Raw genomic sequence first — 21,329 nt, 5'->3', positions numbered from 1 at the left:
AGGCGAGGAAACTTGGGCTTATAGTCATTAAGTAACTTGCCCAGGGTTCTTCAGCTAGGAGGAGGCAGAGACAGGATTTGAAAGCTCACAGCCTGGCAGTCTGGTTTCGGATTCTGAAGCGCGAGAGAAAATGGGCACATGTTGGGACTGTTCGGAGTGGGGCTCATGGACTCCATCCAGGACCAAGAAGCAACTGGCAAAATTGACACCTGTGCACCTGGCTGTCGCAGGCAAGTTTCCAGGAGGGCAAAGTCCTGCCCTCAGTGCAATCATCAAAGGCAAAGGCAGCTCGATAATATGCCACCCTGACACGGTGTCCCCTGCCTCCATGCCAGGCAAGGAAGTGTGCTTTGCCAAATTCAGAAGCCTGGAAAGAAGTGCAGGATGTCATGTGGAGGAAGCTTGCCCGTCTGTCGGGGGTTACAGAAGCAACCCATTGCCCGGGAGCTGGATGATAGCACCCAGACAGCCCTCCGCTCCCACGTGCGTGGAAAGCACGTGCCACGTGACAGTTCTCAGGACGGGCGCGGTAGGAGTGCTTGTTTTTTCCTTTGTGTTTCTTAAGTTGTCTGAACTGACTGTACACTTACATCATTTTTAAAAGCCCATGACTAATATTTTGAAGGACCCCAAAGACCTCCTTGACAGCCAAGAGGACACTAGGTCCTGGACATATCTCATCAAGGTGTTACTGGTTGCCTGATGATCAGCAGCTTTTAGACTTTTACACTTTTACTTTGTGGGGAATTCTCTCTGCCCAGAAGCGTCAGGTATGTGACAGGCAGAACTCAGAGTTTCCCACTGGTTTCCACCAATGCAGGACTCTGTCTGCCTGATCTAGAGGCATCCAACTGAATTGCTGGCTCTGCACGCCAGTGACTTGGATCTGGAGTTACAAACTGTTCAGCGTGGGCTCCAAGATGCACATTTGATAAAAGGAGGGGACTCGTGCTTGCAAATACTTCCTAGATGGCTGCCCATGACCTGTCAACAGCATCAGGAGGACAGGCCTTCATCTCCTTTCATCTCCATGTGTGGACGGCTCAGCTGCACAGAGAGGGTGCTACCTGGGCCGTGAGCCGCCTTTCCCGGCGCACCTCCGCCAGCCTCGCCGGGAGAGAACACCCTTTCTCTAGCCCCTCTGGCTCGGAGGAAGCTCAGTCTGCCTCCCCACCCCCTGGCTCTTACAGTCGTCTACTATACGCACAGCCATTCAGAGAGTGCTTCTATGTGCTACTTTAAGCACCTTGTATATGAATTTAATTTAATCCTCGCAACAACGCTACATATTATTTTATCATTATCTTCATAATAATACCCAGATTCTTATTCTTCTCATTTCAGAAATGATGTGCCTGGGGTATAGAGAGGCTGAGTAACGTGCCTAGGGTCACACTACTCTGAAGTGTCAGAGCCAGGATTTGAACACCGACCGTGTGGGATCAACCACTGCACACACTGCTTCTTGCCTGATGGCTGACCGTTGCCTAAGCTTCTCTCCTTTCATTGTTGTGAGCTGTGACTTGGAGTGTTTACTCTTCTTGTAATAACTTTTCATGTGTGGACAGCTCTCTAAGTGGACTTAAGCTGTTCAAGGGCTTAAGTTGGCTCTGCCAGTCTGTAAGCCCCCACTCTGAGCCTCCATCCCGCATCTGTAAGTGATGATGATGACATCTGACCTGCCAAGTTCACAGAGATATTGCGAGGGTCAAAGGAAGCAATGCATGTGAAACAGGTGTCACCCATGGCGCTCAGCGTGGTGACGCATACACAGTGGGTGCTCGATGCAGTCAAAGAGTTATGCTCAAAGACCTGAGGGTGCATGGCAGACAGCAAGAGACAAAGCCCCCACGCTCATGAACTTTCCATTCTATCGGGGAAGAGAGAAACAATGAACATCCAGCAAGTGTTAAATATGTCAGGTGGTGATAAATGCTACGAGGGAAAACAAGGCAGGATGAGGGACTAGTGACAAGGATGCCCTTGTCTGGGAAGGCCATCTGAGAAAGGGACATGTGAGCAGAGGTCAGAAGGAAGGAAGCGGGCCTTGCAGACATGGAGAAGAGCACTCCTGGCGGGATGGACAACAAATGCAAAGGCCCTGAGGTATGAGTTGCCTTGGTGGGCTCAAGGATAGCAAGGGGGCTACAAGAACTAGAGATTCTTTATTTATTTTTTTATTTTTTAGAGCCCTTTGTTTGTGGATTACTAGGTAAATTCACCCAAAAATGCCAAAAAAAAAAAAATTGAAATCTCACGTCACCTCCACTATCATCATCATCACCATCACCAAATTCTAATGTATAATCAAGTTTAAAATCTAATTATAAGAATAAAGAAGCCAACGTGGATCATCGAAGTTACATGGAAGGATTGACTGACAGGATATGAAACATGCAGATGAAAGAGAAACATTCTACTTGATCCAAGTGACATTGGGTATGGGAATTTTCAATAAGATCTGGCTGAGAGAGGACTTTCTATCTTTTTCTATGTAAGTATCTAGATGTGTATGGATAATGCCTTCCTGACGTGTGAAGTAAAGGTCCGGGAGGCTCAGGACCCATGAATAAGAGAATCGTCTAGTCTGTCTTACAGAAAAGTGACCGAGTTCAGCACAGACTACCCTGAATCCATTCCTTTTCGTGGTGGTCAAAGAGTTCTTTCTAAGACAGCGAGTGGTTGAGGGCTGTACAAACAAAACAATTCCTCAAGGTGGGCACCGTCCACACTCTGCAGGGGAGGAAACCAAAGATGCCGCGGTGGACATGCCCGAGGCCGCACAGCCATGATCCGAGCCCCAGTCAGTTGTTTCCCAGCCCACCTTCCTTTGCCGGGGCTGACGCGGGCGTGCTCTCAAAGGGACTGTGACCTTGGTCTCACGGGGACTTCATTAATTAAGGCAAGCTAGTAATATCATCGCAAGGGAGAGCATAGCGTCTGCTGAGCATAAAAACAACTCAGTTTCTAGACAGCGGAACTACTCATTCTATCCAGTGACCTGCCTGGCTGACACGTGCACAGGCTGCAGCGACACCGTCACCGTCTCCAGATGCTCTACAAGCCTGCCTGACACGGCTCCTTCCGATTCAGACCTCGGTTCCCGTCTGAAGGAAGGGCGGCAGTGCTGTTCTGTCCTGTCTCCACGACACATCGACATTTCTCCACTGGCTGCCGATACTTTTTTTAAAGGGAAAAAAAAAATGCAAAACTTTTTTTCTGGCTCTTTATCCTCCAGGACAGACTTTCTTCCCCATCTAATGCCTGACTGAGGGTCGGGAATTTGGGGTTTATCAGGAGAAATGAGAGAACGTTCTCCACTGGAAAGCAATCCAAAGCTTTCTGCTGAGGAAGCAGTTGCACCACCATCAAAGCCATGGCCATCGTGTGCTCAGCTGGCGGCCACGGGGCTTCTGTTAGTTCATTTATTGCTCCCGATGACTCCACGTTACAGGTGAGGAGGTTAGAGCATGACCAGCCCTAACAAGTTCACGAAGGGAGCAGGAGAGCATGGGTGCCGACATGAAGCAGGTGTTTCTCTCTCCAAAGCAGCTGCAGGAACAGCAATCAGGCAAGAGAAAGAAATAAAAGGGATCCAAATTGGAAAAGAAGAGGTAAAAGTGTCATTATATGCTGACGACATGTTACTATATATAGAAAACCCTAAAAGGTCCACAAAAAAGCTCCTAGAGCTGATCAAAGAATTCAGCAAGGTAGCAGGTTACAAAATTAATGTTCAAAAATCAGTTGCTTTTCTTTACACTAAGGATAAATCAACAGAAAAAGAAAGTAAAGAAACAATCCCCTTTAAAATAGCACCCAAAGTAATAAAATATCTGGGAATAAATCTAACCAAGGAGGCGAAAGAATTATACACAGAAAACTATAAACCATTGATGAAGGAAATTAAAGAAGACTTTAAAAAATGGAAAGATATTCCATGCTCTTGGATTGGAAGAATCAATATTGTTAAAATGGTCACACTGCCCAAGGCAATCTACAGATTTAATGCAATCCCTATCCAATTACCCAGGACATATTTCACAGAACTAGAACAAATCATAATAAAATTTATATGGAACCATCAAAGACCTAGAATTGCTAAAGCATTACTGAAGAGAAAGAAAGAGGCTGGAGGAGTAACTCTCCCAGACTTCAGACAATACTATAGAGCTACAGTCATCAAGACAGCATGGTATTGGTACCAAAACAGACATACAGGCCAATGGAACAGAATAGAGAGCCCAGAAATGAACCCACAAACTTTTGGTCAACTCATCTTCGACAAAGGAGGCAAGAATATACAATGGAATAAAGACAGTCTCTTCAGCAAATGGTGTTGGGAAAACTGGACAGCAGCATGTAAAACAATGAAGCTAGAACACACCCTTACACCATATACAAAAATCAACTCAAAGTGGATTAAAGACTTAAACATAAGACAAGATACAATAAACCTCCTAGAGGAAAACATAGGCAAAACATTATCTGACATACATTTCAAAAATTTTCTCCTAGAAGAAATAAAAGCAAGAATAAACAAATGGGACCTAATGAAACTTACAAGCTTCTGCAGAGCAAAGGAAACCAGAAATAAAACAAGAAGAAAACCTACGGAATGGGAGAAAATTTTTGCAAGTGAAACCGACAAAGGCTTGATCTCCAAAATATATAAGCAGCTTATACGACTCAATAAGAAAAAAATAAACAACCCAATCCAAAAATGGGCAGAAGACCTAAACAAGCAACTCTCCAAGGAAGACATACAAATGATCAAAAAGCACATGAAAAAATGTTCAATATCACTAATTATCAGAGAAATGCAAATCAAAACTACAATGAGGTATCACCTCACACCAGTCAGAATGGCCGTCATTCAAAAATCCAAAAATGACAAATGCTGGAGAGGCTGTGGAGAAAGGGGAACCCTCCTACACTGCTGGTGGGAATGCAGTTTGGTGCAGCCACTATGGAAAACAGTGTGGAGATTCCTCAAAAGACTAGGAATAGACTTACCATATGACCCAGGAATCCCACTCCTGGGCTTGTATCCAGAAGGAACCCTACTTCAGGATGACACCTGCACCCCAATGTTCATAGCAGCACTATTTACAATAGCCAAAACATGGAAACAGCCCAAATGTCCATCAACAGATGACTGGATAAAGAAGAGGTGGTGTATTTATACAGTGGAATACTACTCAGCCATAAAAACCGACAACATAATGCCATTTGCAGCAACATGGATGCCGCCGGAGAATGTCATTCTAAGTGAAGTAAGCCAGAAAGAGAAAGAAAAATACCATATGAGATCGCTCATACGTGGAATCTAGAAAACAAAAACAAACAAACAAACAAAAACAAAGTGTAAATACAGGACAGAAATAGACTCATAGACAGAGAATATAGACTTGTGGTTGCCAGGGGGGCGGAGGGTGGGAAGGGATAGACTGGGATTTCAAAATTGTAGAATAGATAAACAAGATTACACTGTATAGCACAGGGAAATATACACAAAATGTTATGATAAATCACAGAGAAAAAAAAATGTGACAATGAGTGTGTATATGTCCATGAATGAGTGAAAAATTGTGCTGAACACTGGAATTTGACACAACACTGTAAAATGATTATGAATCAATAAAAAATGTAAAAAAAAAAAAAGCAGCTGCAGGACACACACACACTTTGCACAAGGCACACTTTTCCATTTGGAGTTGTGAGCTCTGTTGTCCCTGGAAGACTATGAGCCTCCTTCTCCACAAAGAAAGCGTTTGATCTTCCCACACCACTTACGAAGGATGAAGGAGGGAGCCTTCCCTCGGGCCAGTTCCCCAGAGCCACAGGGGCGGGGCTCTGCACATGAAATAGCCTGCAGGGTTCAAAACTACTGCTCAAAACTACTTCAGCAGGAACGTTGGCCCCAAAAGAATATAATGAGGGGGCTTATTCTCATCTGAGTAGATATGAACTTAGGACCTAGGGCAGAATTCGACCCTAATACCAGGTAGTGGGTCCCGAAAGTTCATTTGCTTCAGTGTCCACTGGGGAGCGTGTGAGCAATGCTGATACCTGGGACAACCCCCAGAGAACCTGATTCTGAAGGTCAGGTGTGGGTACCCTAGGAAATTCCAAGGGACTCGCCCACTTAGAGAAGAAACACCCCAGGCCCACAGTACATGCCGGGTCCATGATGAGCGGGAGACTGTCTGTTTTTATGAGAAACCATTTTTCAATCAGGGGCAGGATTCCAAGTGATGGCTTGAGGTCAAGTATAGTATCTCTCAATTAAACAGATTTCCTTTAAAGTTAGGGATCTTTTTTTTTTTTAACAAATGCAGATTTTAGTTGTTAAAAAATTTAAAACCCACATGTGGTATTATTTTAAAATTAAAAGTAAAAACAAAGCATGGAGGCCAGGGTCACAGTGCTTTCTTGTTTTGAGGCAAACGATATGGCTTCTCGGGAGCAGCCTTCTGCCTCTGGGCTCAGGAGGGGAGCCCCTGACACGGCTTCCAAGGTTACCTGCGCCATTTGCACAGCTCCACGCCTCCTCTGAAGTGTCAAGTTAGTGGAAAATTCCGTCATAGAATCACGAGCCAAAATCACTTTCCATCTTTTGGACAAGGCCTACAAGTAGCTGATTATTTGAGAAATCCAAAACCCGAGGCAAAGGAGGAAATCTGCACCCTGTATCTCTGATTCTTACTCAACCCAATGGTTCAGTAGCAAAAGCTAACCTTTATCGGGTACTTAATATAGACCAGGAATCCGGCGACGAGTTTGGTATCTGAAGCATCTCCTTTCATCCCTGCAACAACCCTGCGAGGCAGGCACTACTGTTACTTCCACTGCAAAGATGAAGAGGTTAAGAAATCTTCCCAGCCACGAGAGGCGCAGCCAGAATTTGAACACGGGTTTCTGAGCCCAAAGCTCATATGCTGGCTCACTAGGCTACACTGCCTCTCCGTGGGTGTTGGTAGGTGTCAGGGTGGTCAAATGTCAGACACTAGCCAGGTGCTGGTCTGCAGGGGACCCCTACCCTGGAGAGAGCCCTGTCTTACCCCACTAGGTCCCACAGAAACGCAGGATCCAGTGAGCTTCAAAATTCTGCCTCTCACTCTACGTTGTGCTCAGGTCGTCACGTAAACAGAGCCTGCTGTCCTTCACGGCCGCCCCCATGTTGCAGGGGCCTCCAGGATCGTTTCTTTGGAGTTCCCCACCAGACTGCATCCCCTGGGGGCCCTGGAAGAGCTTCTCTGGCCCTGCTTCCCCATTTGCACAACTTAGGAAGCAAGGAGAAAGCTTGTGTTGGTGCTTTAGTAAGTCTTTCCCTTTCCGGGTCTAATAAAGGAGCGATGAAGTCAGAATTGCCCTATGGAGTCTGCCCAGAGCCAGCCTAGGGAACCCGATCTCTTCGTGGCTTTCAAGGGCAAAGGATACAATACATTACTCTCCCCCACTCCCCACATAGGGATGATTCCACTTCGAGGCACTGTCCTATACATTTTTAACATATTACTCCACAGCCCAATGGCCTGCTCCAGTGCAGCAGTTTTCCAGACCAACAAGTCTGGACTGTCCCATGGCCGTCTTATTGTCTCCATCACTACAAAACCCTCGATCTTCTACAACACAGCCAGACAGGGGAGTTAGAAATCATATTCAAAGCAGAGTCATATTTAAGTCATAGTCAGATGGGTAATACACAGATAAAACATAAAATAACTTCCTGAGCCCCGGCTGGGGAATGCTAGGCTGAACTGGGAATGAGAAAGGAGGGAGGGACTTCAGAATCTTAACCTGAATCATTATAACTCTGCAATATATATATTTTTTCCTTAACCAGGAAGTCATATTTTCTTTTGGATTACACTATCACAGCTGGCAAGATGCTTTCTAATTGTTTTTGTTTGTATATATTTGGAAGTTAACCGTATCTAATTTGGTTTTGAGCCACGAGACAAATGGAAACTCACAATTTAACCTTCCTCGATGGCGTCTCACTCTGATTAGCCTGAAATTGACAGGGAATTGGCAATTTTTCAGTTTCCTTCTCCTGAAGATGCTAATAAGCCACAACAGGATGGAAATACGTGTCCCCGTCAATCTCTGCTTTTGCTTTTGCTTTTATACAGCTCATTCCAGAGCCGTCTTGAAGGCTGCATTTAATAAATGGATTCCAGCTCAGGAGACTACAAGCTGGTTTCTTGGAGGCCAGAGGAGGGTCATTGCTTACCGCTTCCATCAGGCCCTTCACTGTGGGAGATTTCAACATCAAGGCATCAAACACATCGTCCGTCTCCTTCCTCACGTACAGAAGCACTGAAAGAGAAGAGGGGAGCTGTGACCGCGGAGCCCACGCAGCTGCCCCAGGAGCCCCCGTCCCTCACACGGGTTAGAGGCACACGTTATCTGCTAAGTCTCGGACCCCGACCCAGACCACATCCTCCAAGGGTGACAGGCACCTGCAGCTAAGGGCTGTTAAGGAGGATCTGCTGACAGAAACTGACAACTGGGTAACACCAAACACGCTGTGAGATGCTCTCACACATCATTCACATTTGAATTTCCCCGGGTGGACACATGATCTCTTTAGGACCCATTTTTCTGTGACCTCTGTCTTCCATTTACTTATTTGGTCATTCAGCAATGCTGAATGCCTGTCTGGGCCCTGAGATCCCAGGCTGTGTGCGAGGAGCTGGGGTTGCAGCCCCGAGCGAAGACACGGCCTGCCCTTAAGCTGTCCGCAGTCCACTGAGAGAGGCAGGCAGTCCTCAACAAGCAGGCAGCTGCACAGAGTTGTAGGAGTTATGAAGGCAAAAGACACAAGAGAGGGCTCACGGGGCCTTAGCTTTTCGGGGGTTGGGGGGGCCCCCCGGAAGATTAACTTGAAGGAGGCATCTGAGTTATGGAGGGTGTGTAGGCTTCAACACAGGCAAGAGGGGCGGGGAGGGTGGGAGAGGGAGGCCAGGAACAGCAAACTCCAGGCAGACAGACCAGTGGACCGGGAGGGAGACAGCACGCGTCAGAGGCAAGTGGAGGGAGAGGCATGGGGTCTGGAGAACCGTCCAGCCTGCGCTGGGGCATTTCATCTCTCCGAGCTGACGTCTCCTCTGTAAACGGGTGGAAATAATGCCAACCTCAAAGGGTTGCTAGGAGGGTCCAGTGAAATGACATCCACGTGGGATGTTAGCACAGCGCCTGGCGCGCGGAACCCGTCCCTCCCTCAGTAGGTGCTGCTGGGAGGCAGCTGCAGTGGTTCTAGGGCCCTCAGCAAAGGTGCAGGCAGCTTTCTGTTCATTTCTCTATAATTTGAATTTCACCATGCACAGAATAGGAGAGATGGTAGGGACCCCAGGTGACACGGAGACACCCTGCCACTGCCAACCCAGCCTCGCGGCAACTGCTCCAGGCTTAGCTCCCAGGAAGGACTGGGAGCTGCTGTTCAGACGCGACCCTCCAGCCCCAGCGAGCTGGCTGCCCTCTCCCTCCTCCCAGGGGTGTGGCCTCTGGTTCTTCCTTCAGAGGGAAGGAAGAGGGCCAAGGCTGAAGCCCCATGCACTTGGCCACTATAGGACGAAAGCACAAGCCAAAACCCTGCTGAGCCTGGATCCCGACTACGGCAGACACCTACTGAGCCCCGGTCACCACCAACCTGAAAGAGTGAAGCTGGAGCTGGGAAGTGAAATCAGCTCTAACCCATGCCCCCACCCCTTCTCCCCTCCTGTCCAATCCCCAGGGGCTTCGTTAACGCTGCTGCTTTATAATGGCAAAGTCTATGCGTGCACATGGAGTCTGCCTGCATCATTTTCTTTCTGCAGCCAGATGTTCCATTTGTGTACAGCCGAAAAAAAGAAGAAGAAACCTTAGAGTTTCTTCTCATAACCACGTATAAAAATTAAATATCAATTAAATAAATAGATTGAAAATGTCTCCAAAGATTTCCCAGTTTGGGCCTTTGGAAGGAATATTGTGTAGCCCCCATTTCAGCTAAAAATGATCTAGGGGCCTGGTGGCACTATCAGCGGACTCAATCTCAGCAGGATGAAGAGACGTGATTAGACTGCAGGACCTCATTACGACTAGATGAGGAAAATTAAAGTGAAAAACAACAGAACAAAACCCCCTCGTTGGCTGTTACAGGTGAACATTCTATAACTTCTTCCCATAGCCCCCAGCAGAACACTGTCATTTCCAGTAGGCTGACCCTAAGGAAACCCCAGACAATGTTCTAATGAGTACTGCTTCCATTGTGTTTCCTGATCTCGTCTTTGAAAAGCCTGGTCTTTGAAATAGCATGGCTGCTACTCCTGCTGCAGGAGGCCCTGGGAAGAGTTAATGGTGGCCTGGAGGCAGGTGGAGGGGCTGGAGAAAGGCACAGAGCGGGCAGGGCCCCCTTGCTCCCGCTGGGCTGGCTGACAGCCACACCCGCCCGCTGGGCTTACAGCTCACCCCCACGGCTCGCCCAGGGAGGCAGCTCTCATTCAGGTCGTATCTGTGGGTAACGATCACTCCGCTAGGGGCAGCAGTAACCACCACCATGCATGCCAGATATTGTACGGACAAAAGCAGCCAGCCACAGGGGCGGCCCCCAGTGAGTGCGACGGGCCACCCTGAGGAGTGGCTGCAAAGGCAAAACAGCAGATGACGGCATTGGCGATTGCTGTGATCCTTCTCTCTCCGGGAGAACTCCTAACACACAAACAGCAGGCGCCGTCAGGGACCCTGACTCCTTGTGCTTGTCCAAGCCCAGCTCAGAGCAGGGGCTCCAGGCCAGGGGCTCAGCGACTCCACTGTCCTTTGCCAAAGAAAAGCCGCTCCTGGGAGAACCAGGTCTCTACTGCTGGAAGCTTGCAGCGCCCCCGTGTGTCCCTGTCGGGCAGGTGCCGCAAAGGCCATAACTGCTCTTCCTCACAGCCCAGCACAATTCCTGGTGGCAATTTCTGTGCAGACCTCATAACCTCAAAATAATCTGACAAACGCAAGACCTTCGCACCGGCCAGCACGTACTAAACATGGATGTAAGCTACAACTGCTTTGGCCCGTGTGCTCTTGATTTCCATACGAGGCTGCCTCACTGGAAAGGAGGAGCTAGAAGAGGCAGACGGGAGCGGAGCTCAAAGTCAAAGTGCACTCGAGTATTTGACGGTGAGCCTGGGATGTTGGAAAATCCTTTAAAGGTTTATATGTTACAAATGTTAGTGACACTACTCAGGAATTTATGCTCTTTGAATTCTGAAATGCTAATTACTCACTGATGTCTATGATAACACACCTTAACTAGATCCAGGTCTAAAAATAAAACTAATAATTATATTAGTGAGCACGGAGGGCTTACTATGTCCTGGGCACTTGAGTTCAGTGTTGCACATACGTTAACTCATTCATCCTCACTCTATATATGGAGGTTCTCTTGTCAACCCTGTTTCACAAATGAGGACTCTAAAGATCAGAGGACCTTCCCAAGATCATAGGACTCTAGGTGGCTGAGCGAGGCTGCAGAGAGGCTGTTCTTGGCCATTATGCAAATTCCATTTCAACAAATAGGAAAAAATTCCTCAATAACAAAAAACTCAAGCCTGTGCAGATGGTGTACGTGTTGAACACGGTCACCTGACTCACTGACAGTCCAGGGCTGCGCAAGCTGAAGGTCTCTGGAAGCTCTGGGTGTTGGCTACCGCAGGGTGTGCGGCCAGCGGCCACCCCCGCACTTCCCTCTCACATGTGGATGGACAGGGAGTCAGCTCAGCAGCGAAAAGCTGAGCAAGACATTGACACACTGGTGCTTCGTTTCTCACTCTCTGGGTGAAGTGGACTAAGATCCTTGACTGAGAGAAAATGACTAAGTTGTGATGTCAAAGAAAACAGGTTCATTTATTTGTGGGCGATGAATTGCTGGCACCCCTACTGAGCGATTCTCAGCCCTTATCTCAGCCCTACTGTCATACACGGCAAGGGTTTCTTGTTCAGCCTTATATCTCACTCCCGATGAGTCAGTGTATCCATTACATCTCCCTCAAGGCGAAGGAAAGAACCAGTGCCCAGAAAGAATAAACGTTTGCTTAGGATGTTTAAAAGATAAGGTTTAAAGCAAAGGAGGAGACTGCGGACTTCCTGTGTCAAAAACATCTCCAGGCAAGCGCCGAACCACAGGGGCCCGGGCTGGGCTGCATGCTCTCCGCTCTCCAGGGTGAAACGGCCCCCACTGATCATAATGGAGGATGGGTTCCCACAGCAGTGCCCTCGGTGGGGGTGGGGGCCAACAGGAGTGGTACCTCGCTTCATCCCTTCTTCTTTCATCTGCTTCGAAGGTGCCGGACCAAACTCCTCTTCCATGGGCCTGAACATCCGTTTCACAAGGACACTGCTGCTGGAAGAGATGAGCAGTGTGTTAGGTACGGCAGGAAGGGTGCCAAAACACAGTCCCCAGGTGGGCCCGTCCCTGTCTCTTCCCTTGGTTTACACCATCCCTAGTCACAGCTAGATCCACTCACCAACCCCCTTGTCATCCCTGTCTGAGCAGAACACACATGCCAATACCTTTAAAGTGCAGCCCTACGACATCCTTCCTGTTGCTGAACATAGATCCATGAGGTGAGACCTCATGGGATTTAGCCATTCCGTTCCACACCTAACTCCCCTTCCTGCTCCGAAGATCAGGGCTGGGGATGCAGATGAGAGCCCTGGTGTTTGCGTGGTCTCCAAGTTGTGCAGCACCCACCCTTCCAGCTAGGGCCTGGGTGTCCTGCATTCTCTCGCCAGCCCCGAGGGCTCGGTGTGACCTCTGGACGTGGCACTGGAAGTCAGGCGAGGCTCCCTCTCTTCCTGCTGCTCTGCGGCTCCATCAGGTTGGTTCCCTAGAGACTCAGACTTCACTGCCTGGCCCTTCCCTCCTCTTGGGAGAAGGTTTCGGTCCCCCTTCCTGAGGGCCCACATGTCCCCACATAGCCAGTTCTGAGGATTCTGCATTTCTTCCCAACATCCCTGTCCTTTCTGGGCACTCTGAGGAAGGAAGGGCCGTCCAAGAGGAAGGAACTGGAAAAACAGACTGTCATTGAAGAGAGGTCATTGATGCTGAGTGTCGTGGACTGCACGTGTCCCCTCAAACTCACATGCTGAAGCCCTAACCCCCAGTACGATGGTATTCGGGGGTGGGGGTTTTGAGAGGTAATTAGGCCATGAGGGTGAAGCCCCCATGATGGGAGAGTTTAAGAATGGGAAGCCCTCCTTCTTCCTGCCACGTGAGGACACAGCAAGAAGATGGGAGTCTGCAGGCCAGAGGAGGGTCCTCACCAGACACCTACCATACTGGCACCCTTATCTCAGCCTTCCAGCCTCCAGAACTGTGAGAAATAAATTTCTGTTACTTAAACCTTTCAGTTTATGGCATTTTGTTACAGCAACCCAAGCTGACTAAAACACCAAGAAAATGCTTCTGTGTGGAGTTTACTGTCCTTTAGGCCCTCAAGAGAGTAGGTACAGATTTTTAGAAATTTTTATCTCGCTGGGGATTCCTGGAAGCAGGCACATGAAGCGACACTAGATACGCAGCTCAACAGAATTGTTAAGACATGGACTCTGGGTCCAGACCACCATGGCTTAAACCATTGCTTTGCATTTACTAATTATGGAAACATGGACAAGTTCTTCAACTGCCCTGAGTCTCGGTCTGCTTGTCTTTAAAAGGAGGCTGTTGAAAGAATTAGATGAATTCAACAGATGTAAATCACTCACAGAGCTGCCTGATGCACTGTAAGTACTGCTGAAGGGCTAGTTCGAGATGACGATGATCACGATGCTGGTAATTAAAGCTGGAGAGATTTGAGCAAGAGAGATATGGGAAGACCACATAAGGCAAATAATTTGAAAGAGCTCCAAGTTTCCATTCACCATCAGGTAGTAAATAATCCAAACTACCACTATGGTCCAATTTAAGGGCTGGGGCTGGAAAAGCTTCCTGCATGGGAGACTGACATTCCATCAGTCCCAAGCTTCCCAGATAATACAAAACCCTGCCCCAAAGCCAAATCCCTACTGGCATCACTGTCATTAAGAAGTTTCTTATCAAGTTGTGGTGTATCTATACAATGGAATACTACTCAGCCATAAATAAGAATGAAATAATGCCATCTGCAGCAACATGGATGGACCAGGAGATCGTCATGCTAAGTGAAGTCAGAAAGAGAAAGAAAAATACCATATGATATCACTCATATGTGGAATCTAAAAAAAGAGAGAGAGAGACCCAAATGACCTTATTACAAAACAGAGACAGACTCACAGGCATTTAAAACAAACTTGTGGCTACTAGGGAGGAATGAGGGAGGGATAAATTGGGATTTTGAGATTTGCAGATACTAACTACTATATATAGCATAGATAAACAGCAAGGTCCTACTGTACAGCCCAGGGAACTATATTCCATATCTCGTAGTAACCTATAACGAAAAAGGATATGAAAAGGAATATATATGTTCGTATAACTGAATCACCATGCTGTATGCCAGAAAACAAAACACTGTAAATCAAATATACTTCAATATAAATAAGTAAAAAATAAATAAATAAAAGAAGCTTCTTATCAATTCTCAGGTCGAGCTAATAGTGGGGTCTAGTGGTAGAAAGAGCACATGGTATTAAACTGTGGACAGTCCAGCCAGTATTTCTATTCATTCTAATAGTGTGATGTATTAAACCAACAAGGCTTTAGTTTACCATCTCATACCCTAGACGGTCCAAAGTTATGTTTCTCAGCTTTAATAAGACCACATTTTACAAAGTGCTTTTCATCTCCTTGGTCAGTTAGGTCTCAGGAGCACTCGCTGAGCCAGCAGGGCAGGGACCAATCTTATCCCTAGTTCAGGGACGACCAAACTAAGGCTCAGGGTGTTACGTGTCTTATGCAGGGCAATGCAGCTACAGAGTGAGAGAACCCAGCGCTGAGGGACAACCACAAGATAAAGCACCCACTCGGTAACCTGAGATGCTGATGAGTGAGGGCATGAGAAATGGTATTAAGGGTCAGCATTTTATTTTATTCCTTAATGAAGTCAAACTATGGAAACAACTAGAGGAAAAACTCAATCTCAAGTCCCAGCTGAAGGTGGTAATAAGTTTTTAGAGCACTGTTCCCCCTATCTTCCCCTCACTTTTTTTCAAGTCATAAAAGCAGGTCATATTATTCTGTCATGTCCTGGAACCAAACTGACCTTGACCTCGGGAGCAGAAGATTAAAAATCCATTCACACGGCTATGAGTGACCAGTAGGCAAACAATGGGTAAATAGCCTGAAATATCACCAGGAACTCATGCTGTGCTACGGTTCCTAAAGTAGTGGTTTTCTTTTTCTCACCAAGAAAGATTTATTTATATTTTTCCAGTTCTTGTTGACTTTTGACAGTACCCCATTCTGAGTCATGACAAACTTTGCCATTAAAATAACATCTTGGATAAATCACATTTCTCCTGGGGGTTCAGAAATGCTTTTTCACACTTTCAAATCTATACACCCAGTAGGAGTCGATAACCTTACGTGGTCTGAATTCAACTGTTTCATTTCTTTTCAAAGCAAGACGAGAAAAGATGGGCAGATATGTCTGCCCCAACTGATAGATGACAAGAGCACAGATTCCAGGTCTCCTGGTGCCCTGTCTAGTCACACTGGATTGTACACAAAAGGACGAGCACAAGGAGTCGGTGTTTCTCTGATATCACTCTCCATCCTGCTGGCACAATGTGTGGATAACACGTGGAGTGACTCCAGGTCCGGCAACATATGAAGCCATTGCCTTGTGCGGTCAATCTCAGGGAAAGCAAGTCCCTGAGTTATAAACAAAGGACCACTAAGCTGCATCAGAAGAAAACTGGAAAGTTTTTTGGGTCTGAAGCCTGAGTCTCTGCTTATACCTGGCAGTGTTGAGCCCTACCTGCCAGACTGAACTGCACAAGGCATCGATGCCTAGTGAGGAGGTGTCAAAATAAAGCACAGAAAGTAGCTGCTGGGACCACGGACGCCACTCTGCTTATGGCCTATGTTAAGCTAATCACCAGTTCTGCCCTAAGGAAATTAACGCTCCTCCCAACTTGTTAGCCTCAGAAAAGAGCTCTTCTTCTGTTCAAGTCTTCAAAAGTCTCTCAAATGATGGAGTAGACTCTCAATTAATTTATTCAACACTAAAATCACTCTTTGGGGAAGAACCCAAAGATATGTGCAATTAAATTAACAAAGTAAGTATCAGTAATCATTGATTCTTTTGGCTATGTCCATAAGTTTACCTAGTCAAGTTGGCCCAAAAGATTTAATTCATGTTTTCATCTTCACCTTGGGAAATTGGAGAAATTGCTCTATATTTGTAATCATCTTATATCTATGTATATAGGTGGCAAAACACAGGCCACCATAACTTACATTTCATGATTTGCTTAGCATCCCTGAGAATCTTATTGAAGAGAAGTGTTTGGTTACCTGGGAAGCTGCTCCTTTAAGGGAAATAGTGCAGAATTCTAGAATTTTATTTTGTGCTGATGAACACGGGGTGATGACTTCTCAGGTCTGATATTATGCTGATTAAGTGCGCTCCCTGGTGATTGGTGATTATCGCTAACTTCCCTGGAGGGTATTGAATTTTCGCCAAAGTGTTTGCTTCCATGGAAGATGGCCACCCAGAATTGCCTCTTTCTCAGCAACATTGCAATCAAGCTCATGGTTTGGTCTGGCAGCATCTACAGGGCCCTCCCTCCTGCAAGAGGAAAGGCAGGAACCTCTGCTGGAGTCACTTAGAAACCAATGAGTGAAGTCACTTTGAGGAGCTGAGAGCCGGGGTGGAACCAAACTGCAGGGTTGTCCTGCCCAACATTTGCTTCTTCTGGCTTTTGTTTTGCTAAAGCCTCAGGCTTTGAGATTATACAAGGGAGATAGTGGCCTGTCTTTGAGACAAAGAGAGGAAATGAGAGATTCTTGGAGAAGATTACAGTCTGAGTGTCCCAAGCAGCATCATGACAATGGCAAGTTCTGGGAGGGAGACCACTGTCTTCCAGACACAGGGATGCCCAGATTTCCCAAGGATCCCTGTGCCCCAAATGCAGTGCGAAGCCACAGAGCTGTTAGACTTGAGGGGTCCTCAATGCAGGCTGGATCAGGGGGCATCTCAGTTGGGACCAGTGAGGATCAAGGCAAGAAGGGTTTTCCAGGAACTAGAGATCTGATGGAGGTGGAGACCAGACCCCCAGAAACAAGGGAAATAGCATTTCTCTCCGTGCATGATATTTGCATATCAATTTCCATATTATTTCGGGGAGGAAGAAGCCCTTCCCTCTTCCCCATGAGAGCCGTTTAGGAATCCCTGGTTAAGAGCCCAGCTCTACAGAATATTCTTTTCGTCCGGCTTGTTCTTGCCATTATTCTTCGTCTTCCTTTCTTCCATTTCTCAGTTAAGCATCATTTATTCAAAGCCTGAAAAAGAACCTTAACAATAATAATAGCTATGTTTTTATGAAAGTGCCTTCTATGTATCAGGCATTTTACATGTTAATGCTTCTGATAACTCTAGCAGATAGGTATGAATATTTGCTATTTTTAGATGAGGGAAATTAGTCCCCAAAAGGTTGTTATTGTAAGTTACAGAGCTTGTAAGGTCAAGGTAAGACTCAAGTCATGGCTGGCTGGCTCTAGAGCAGTGGTTCTCAAACACTGCCACACGTTAGAATCATCTGGGGGCTTTAAAAAGGTCCCCGTGCCTGAACTGCACCCCATCACCAATTAAATCAATATCCCTGGGGGCGGACCCTGGACATGAGTATTTTTTAACTCCCCAGGTTGATTCTGATCTGCAAGAGACCTGTTGTCGAGAGCTGGTGTCCAAAAGCCTCTGTATCTAACTGTTGTAGCCCCTCCCTAGGAAACAAGCCTGCATGGGGTCTGTGACCTCCGAATTCAGCACTAAAAGTCACCCTCAAAACTCACTTATCTTTAGACAGAGAGGTAGGAACAAACAGGGGTTGCTCTTTCTGTTTAGTTTAGGTACTTGGCTGATGAAGCCTCCTTAGCCCACCCCACCCGAATTTTCTCCAGTTTGTCTCTTTAATTGCATGCAGGTTTGCTGGCACTTCTGGCCGAAAAGCTCTCCTCCTTGTGGACAAGTCTGCGCCTGGCCACCTTGCTCGCTTCGGACTTGCTGGGAGAGGGCTCCGGTGTGCCTCGGCGGGCTGTCTCCTCCAGCTGGCGCTGTGTGAATGAGTCTCTCCAACATGCAGTTAGATGCTCTAACACTAGCTGACTCACTCCTGGCAGGGAGTGAGGAGACCGGGCCAGGCAGTCCTGACGAAGACTGTGCGAACACCAGCAGAGCTGGCACTCCTCAGGGCTGGGTGAACTGACCCCCTCTGCCAGGTACTCTCATCTGGGCTTGTCACAATCTGGGTCCCAAAATCCAAACGATGTGCCTTTGTCAAGGCGAGGGAGCCATCACAATGAAGACCCATCTCTCCACGGCCGCCACAGATGGAGAATTAAGAGGCTTAGGTGATAGGGCATGATGGGTAAAGGCCGGCGATGGGAGTGCGGCTGGACTTGGGTTCAAGTCCTGTCTCTACCACGTACCAGCTGTGCAGCTTAGAACAGGTTTCTTAATCTCTTAAAGTTTCAGTTTCCTTATTATAAAGTGGAAGTAATTATAGTACTTCCCCATGGGAATTTTGGAAGAATTCAATAAAATAATGCATATAAAGCACCGAGTATAGTGTCCAGCCAAGGTAGTCAGTGAATGTTAATGGTCACTTTCACACATGACGATCGATCGCCAAGTAGCTACTGTGTGTTAACACTGAGGCCCCAAGGCCGCCAAGAGTGCTCGATCGAACTCTGACTAGAAGACGGGTAAGAGTAAGAGAGCTGGGCCTCTGGCCTCATGATTATGCAATAGCAGAGGGTAATTTTTCCAGAGAAGACAAGCCAAAAGAGTTAAAAGTAGGTCAGCTGGCCACCTACATGTTGCCAACTTGCAAGGCAGGACAGTTAAGCTGAGACAGATTTCCAAGTGCACACGTAGGAACATTCAGGTCCCAGACATTTCTCCCTTGTAATTTTTTCACCAGAGATCTTAGAGACCATTTTATACAAAATCTCCATGTTACAATGGAGGAAAACAGAGCCCAGAGGTCAGGGGGGCAGCCCCAACTTTCCCACAGGTGAGTGCAGCCCAGGCGTAGAGCGTGGGCTTCCCCAGCTCAGAGTCAGCGTCCTTCCATGACGCCACAGCGTCCCTTGTAAGACATGTGAATAACAGATTACAATTGATGGCGCTGATCATCTCTGTTCATCCCAGCCACTGGAATATGTTATCTACGGACTAAGAGGAAAAGGACAATCTAATAAGGTATTTAGGAAATTCAGAACACAGAATTTAGAGGTCAGATCCTGAATAAGGTTCTGCTCCTAACCAACTAGGGAATTACTTGACTTTTTCGAGATTCCCTGTCCTTTAGGACAGAGGGTGGCACGTGTTTTCTGCAAAGCAAATATTTAGGCTTTCCGGGCTGGATGGACTCTGCCAAAACTACGGCAGAATCTCTGCGCTCAGTTCTGCTGCTGTGGCACCACGGCAGCCCTCGAAAACTCACAAAGGCACTAAAGTGGCTGTGTGACGGTTAAACTTTACTTACGGGCACTTGAATCTCATCATTTTTAAGTGCCACGCAATATTCTTCTTTTGGATTTTTTTCAACCATTTAAAAATGTTTGCAGACAGAACAAAACAAGTGGTGGGCCTTGGTGGGTCACCGGCCTGCCGTTTGCCGAGCTTTGCTCTGGAAAAGGGACTCAGGACTAGCTGGTCCCCTCGCTTCTCTTTGAAACGTTTTATAAGTAAATAGGTTAATTATATAAGCACAGGGAAGCCCTGGTTTGACTATAGTTTGAAAAAAATGATCTAGAAATTTTAGTTATGCATATGTAATGAATGCAAGCCACGATTTTAGTTGTACATATGTGGTGTAACGTAGGTATTGAAAAATAAATGTAGTTCTAGATTGCATTAAGAGACAAAAAAGCATTCAGGCCATAAGGAGAAATTATCCCAATATGTGGTTCAGAACACATGTATTTCTGAGAGCCAACTGTAAGGAGACCATTAACGAATCTGGTGGTTCCCCCAGAGGCAGAATTAAGACCCTGAGAGGTAACTGTGTCTGCGTGAGAAGGAAAGGATGACACTTATCCAGAGAGCAGAACCAGAGCCACCGGGTATCAGTCAAAAGCAGGCAGACGTCAGTTCAACAGACAGACTCTCCGGAGCTGGAGCTGTACTGCAGTGCAATGAGCCACCTCGTACACAGGGCGAGACTCTCGCCTCACATACAGGGTGAGACCACCCAGATTATTCCCACCACTGGGGACGTTTGACTGGAAGCTGGCTGACCACCTACTAAGGATGCGGTACATGGTGTCACACTGCTGAGGAGACAAGCTCAGCTAAATGACCTTGAAGGTTCCTTTTCGGATCTAGGAGTCTACACAGTGAGCTAGTGCACAGAAAGCCACGAGGCAGAGACCTGATGTGCAAGACGCTGGGAGACTTTAGTGCCCTGCGTAGGCCCTCTCTTACCTACAGTCCTAAGGACAGTGACACGATCTTCAGCCTTCTCAGCTCCCATCCAAGCCAGCCTCACCAGAGACCACCCAGCTCGCGTCCCCGGGGGAGGGCTCCAGGAGGTGCGTGCAGGGGGGCCAGGGAGCACAGGGTAGGACAGGCTGTCTCCCTGGCTTCTGCCTTGAGCTCAGCTTGATCTTGTGTTGGGGCCAAAGATTACAGTAACTGGATTATCAACAAAAGGGTGGAACTGGAGGGATGTATGACTTCAAAACATAGCTAGCTATTCAAAGGCAGATCACAGGAAGGAGAGAGGGTAAGAGAGACTGGGAAGGAGAATGGTCTCGCCCAGCTTCCTCCCAGACAAAGCCCAGAATCAAGCATTTCTTAGCTCTGCGTCCAGAGCTGAGAAGGAGTTCCCCCTCCCCGCCCCCGTTCCCCTGTGCCTGGAAAGCCATTTCTATTGACACAGACTGACTTCGGGTGTTTTAGTGAAAGGGCTCAGTGTCTTACCCTTCTCGTTCATCATCCGTGTTGTAATACACCTGCGGAACAAAACAACAGGCTTACTGCCAGTCACACACCAGAAAGGGAAGTACATTCCATGATGCACAGGCCTTCCTATGCATTACACTGTCTCTTGAAAAAGACAAAAGACAAACCTGTTTAATGATGCTGTGCGTGTGTGTCTAATACAAATTTAACCTTCTCATAGCCTCCCTGGGGTTAATTCTTAGATTT

At 47.2% G+C, this 21,329-nt stretch overlaps 1 protein-coding gene across 4 annotated transcripts in view; it reads right to left on the bottom strand.

The window, feature by feature from the left end:
* The window catches only part of GRHL2 (grainyhead like transcription factor 2), a 144,790-nt gene that overhangs the window by 7,730 nt on the left and 115,731 nt on the right, over positions 1-21,329 (bottom strand). For 3 of the 4 annotated variants that reach the window (XM_031691211.2, XM_015246052.3, XM_031691210.2), the window contains exons 12-14: positions 21,102-21,133; positions 12,279-12,373; positions 8,240-8,325 (exon numbers count right to left, since the gene is read on the bottom strand). In XM_031691211.2, coding sequence (XP_031547071.1) covers positions 8,240-8,325; positions 12,279-12,373; positions 21,102-21,133 — 213 coding nt within the window. The remainder of the gene's footprint in view (positions 1-8,239; positions 8,326-12,278; positions 12,374-21,101; positions 21,134-21,329) is intronic. The other variant, XM_015246054.3, reaches the window with a different exon arrangement.

This window comes from Vicugna pacos, chromosome 25 (genome assembly GCF_048564905.1).
Source record: "Vicugna pacos chromosome 25, VicPac4, whole genome shotgun sequence".
In the NCBI taxonomy this organism is placed as follows: domain Eukaryota; kingdom Metazoa; phylum Chordata; class Mammalia; order Artiodactyla; family Camelidae; genus Vicugna; species Vicugna pacos.
Note: the sequence above shows the minus strand (reverse complement) of the source record. Positions and strands in the feature narration are given on the sequence as shown.